This window comes from Myotis davidii, unplaced genomic scaffold (assembly GCF_000327345.1).
Source record: "Myotis davidii unplaced genomic scaffold, ASM32734v1 scaffold592, whole genome shotgun sequence".
Classification (NCBI taxonomy): Eukaryota; Metazoa; Chordata; class Mammalia; order Chiroptera; family Vespertilionidae; genus Myotis; species Myotis davidii.
In genome coordinates, this window is record NW_006284844.1 from 603,655 (window position 1) to 607,906 (window position 4,252).

A 4,252-nucleotide genomic window follows, 5' to 3' on the forward strand; every position below is an offset into this window, starting at 1 on the left:
TCCCCGTCCGATGAAGGCCTGCCTTCCGGGAAGGAAATAATCCTGTCTGCTGACAACCAGGGGAAAGCGCTCTTTTAAACAGGGTGATTTTGGCTGCAATGACCCTATATAATAAAACCCTAATATGCAAATTGACCAAACAGCAGAATGACCGGTCGCTATGATGTGCACTGACCACCAGGGGGCAGATGCTGAACACAGGAGCTGTCCCCTGGTGGCAGTACGCTCCCACAGGGGAGCGCCACTCAGCCAGAAGCTGGGCTCACAGCTGGCCAGCACAGCAGCGGTGGTGGGAGCCTCTCCCGCCTCCACGGAAGTGCTAAGGAGCAGCGAGCAGGCGGGGGGTAAGGAGCGAGTGGTCCCGGACTACAAGAGGGATGTCTGACTGTCGGCTTAGGCCTCGGGGATTGAGCCTAAGCTGGCAGGCAGGCATCCCCTGAGGAATCCTGGACTGTGAGAGGATGCGAGCCAGGCTAAGGGACCCCCCCGCCCTCTGGTGCATGAATTTCATGCACTGGGCCTCTAGTTAATACATAAAAGACAACTTACCTTCTACCACTGTCCTCCCCTCAAGGATCAGAAATGTTGGGGGAACATGCTGGGTGAGAAAATGAGCCTTTGCTCCTAATGTTGTAAGTGGGCTCCACATATCAAACACCCTGCAGAAGTTCCCTTGGATCAATATACAAATCATTTCAATAATCTAATTGTGCTTCCAATTCGATAAAGGCATCCTTGGTTTCTTAACTTTTCTTTTCATTCTTTTTAGTCACTACCTCTCAGAAGAAATACATTGAGCAAAATTTGTTTAAATTACTCAAGTTCTGCCCGGCCAGCGTGGCTCAGTGGTTGAGCATCAACCTGTGAACCAGGAGATCAGGGTTCGATTACCCATCAGGACACAGGCCCGGGTTATGGCTCCATCCCCAGTGTGGGGCATGCAGGAGGCAGCCGATCCATGATTCTCTCTCATCAACGTTTCTCTCTCTCTCTCCCTCTCCCTTCCTCTCTCTCTAAAAATCAATAAAAATATATGTTAAAGTTTAAGCTACTCAAGCTCTGCATCCTGACTGCCAGTTGAAAGCAATCCAGAGAGAAAGGAAGAGCTGGGAACAGTGTTCCTGGCCATTCTTCCACGTGGACCAACTCCTACCCCACAGGCGCTCCATGGCCCTGCCTCATCCTTCAGAATGGTCTTGGGTATTGAGGAGGTTTCAGGTGGGCAACGCGGGATGGAGATGTGAGTGGGATGGGGAGGGAATGTCCCTTTCTCTAGGTGCTTCCCAGTCCCTGGGCTGGGCCAGGTGCTGCAGGCAGTGGCTCCAGCATCACCCCACCCACCGCCTGAGGGTGCCGCCCACCTCTGAATCCCCATGGAAAATGGAGACGGGACCAAGAGAGACCGCTCACTTTCTGATCCAGTACTAGCTCGCTCGTCTCCTCTCTCCCCGTGCCATCCTCTCGTCTCCGTTATTCAGACGAGGACGGACGGAGGCGCTGGGAGCTACTGTGTTCTTCGGGGGAATATCGATGGGCTTGTATCTCTGGGCCGACGCCAGCCAAGCCGCCTCGAGCTTTCAGGCGAACAGCCCTGGACGAGGGCACGGAGCCCTGCAGCCTCTCGGGCAGCATGCAAGCTGGAGAGTTACCTGCTCCAGTTTCTTTCCCCGGGAAAAGCCTGGGGGCGAGGCTCCTTTTCCGAATGGGGCTCCTCAGGTCGAGGGGGGCTTGCGTGGGCCCACCCCCCCTCTCTGACGACAGAACCCCCGCACAGCTGGGCGTGCGCCAGCGTAATGGCTTCCAGCCGGCCCTCCTCCCACGTGCAAGTGATTTGCGGTGGGATTTTAAAAAGCTAAAGCCGTAAACATTTGCTAAACAACGAAAACCTTATCACACATCTGTCTGATGAACCGGTTTTAAGTTACACCCGAGGTGTGCGCTGGAGGCCTCCGCTCAGAACCCACAACCGATGCAGGCTCACCGAGGGAATGCGGCCGCACCAAACGGGGAGACAGGACGTTCCGGTGCGTGGTCCTGGGAACGGAGGCTCGGCCCGGCTTCGGGGGACACGGGCCACTCCTGTTTGTCTGGACGGTGTCCTGGGCCCGGGGTGGTTGTGGCAGGGACACCGCAATGGCCTCCAACTGAGCGCGGAGACAGACTCACAGACACAGTGTTCACAACACGCAGCAGAAAGCTGACACCCCGCAGGGCCCCTCGGTGGAAAGGGAGGTGCCCCTGGTCCCCCAGGGTGTGCCCTGTCCCTCATCTCCTTCCTAACATGTCAGAAATACAGACCAAACCTCAGAGAATTGTTTCAAAACAAGCATTTATGTCCACAAAACAAGAGGACTCGACTTACAAATAATAATAATGAAGTAATTGAAATTTCAAATAGTAAAAAGGAAAATTAAGGCAAAATCTTCCCATTGACTTAACCTGCTGATTTCTTTTTGTTGTTGTTCTGTTTTAATATATTTTTATTGATTTCAGAGGAACGAAGAGGGAGAGAGAGAGAGAGAAACATCAATGATGAGAGAGAATCCTGGATCAACTGCCTCCTGCACATCCCACAATGGGGATCGAGCCTGCAACCCGGGCATGTGCCCTTGACTGGAATCAAACCCGGGACCCTACAGTCCGCAGGCCGACGCTCTATCCACTGAGACACACAGCGAGGGCTGGCTTGCTGATTTCTGACAGAATCTGATCAGGGGGGACAGGCATGCGACTTGTCTGGATTGTGCGTTTTGGGGGTTTTTTCTTGGAAGGTGCTTTACTTTCCAAATCTGCAGAACCCTTAATGTTTATTGCCAATAAGTGAACCAGCAGGTTATGAAGGTTAAAGTCGAGACACACTCACCTGTCTATGAGAAGTGCTCTCCGCAGTACCTTTGGGGGCTGTTGGGGAGGAAACACAAAGACAGTATTAACTGCTGCACACCCTCCCTTCAGGGAACGGTTCAAGGCAACAGCGAACATGTTTCCATGGCAACACTGAGCCCACAGGACCCTGCTGTGAACGTCTCCTCACAGGACACGAGCGTCCCCAACCTCAGGGCCGTTCATTTCGCCGAACCTTCCCCACGCCCGTCCGCCTTCCTCCCGTTTCCCAGGCCTTCCCTCCCCTGCCTGGGTTTTGCCTATTTCCTGTTGTTTTGCCAATTTTTAGAGCAGGGAGCGCTCAGCCACTCAGTAGACAGAGGGCAGCGTTTTCACCCCAAAGGCCTTGATTGATGGTTGCCTTCTGGCTGCGAGATAAAAAAAAAAAAAAGTACCGAGAAAGGAACAAAGTCGTTCCATTTCCAAACCTCCTGCTCCTCGACTCGAAGAAGCACCGTCACATGCAAAGCCGAAACACAAAGGTACGGAGTCAATTGCAAAAATGTTGAATACACACGTGGTCGGTAAAGGGACTATTTTTTCAATTGTAGGTTTGGACGATTCAAGTACGAGGGTAATTGTAACCACCTGGCTTCCTCTGGCATGACTGCTTTACTAAAACACGTGGGGCCACTGGTTCCAATTTAAAGAACGTTAGTGATGCTTGGGGTCCGGTCTAAGCCAGTTTGGCTGTTCAGCAGTTGCCGCCTTTTGCTTGGTTTCTGTTATGACAAGTATCAGTGTCCCTGGTACCTGGAGGTAGCTCTAGGTTAAAGGTAAGTAACAATAGTCAATTAATCTTCTTAAGTGTTGAGAAGAAAAAGAACACAGTGCCATATAGATGAAAAAGGTAAATTTCATTCAAGACACCTGGTGCAGCCAGGCCGGTGTGGCTCAGGGCTTGGGTCACAGTTTGATTCCCGGTCAGGGCACAGGCCAGGGTTGCAGGCTGGCTCCCCAGTGTGGGGTATGCAGGAGGCAGCTGATCAGTGATTGTCTCTCATTGTTGGTGTTTCTACCCCTATCTTCCTCTCCCTTCCTCCCTGAAATAAATAACAATATATTTAAAAAGAGTCTTAGGTAAAGTTTAATGGGTCGTGATTTAAAAAAAAAAAAGACACCTGGTGCAATATCTCATTCAAGGCAGAGCAGTGAAAATCACCATTTAAAATGTACAGCCCTCGTCGGTTTGACTCAGTGGATACAGTGTCGGCTTGCGGACTAAAGGGTCCTAGATTCTATTCCGGTCGGGGGCGTGCAGGAGGCAGGCGATCAATAATTCTCTCTCATCTCCCTCTCTCCGAAATCAATAAAAATATTATTTTTAAAAAAATTAAAATAAAATAAAACGTACAAAGAGCAGGGAAAT

General features: G+C 51.3%; 1 protein-coding gene across 1 annotated transcript in view; it reads right to left on the reverse strand.

Annotated features, from left to right (window-relative positions):
- The window catches only part of SMOC2 (SPARC related modular calcium binding 2), a 51,652-nt gene that overhangs the window by 1,459 nt on the left and 45,941 nt on the right, over positions 1 to 4,252 (reverse strand). Inside the window, exon 11 of the mRNA XM_015558351.1 lies at positions 2,864 to 2,901. Coding sequence (XP_015413837.1) covers positions 2,864 to 2,901 — 38 coding nt within the window. The remainder of the gene's footprint in view (positions 1 to 2,863; positions 2,902 to 4,252) is intronic.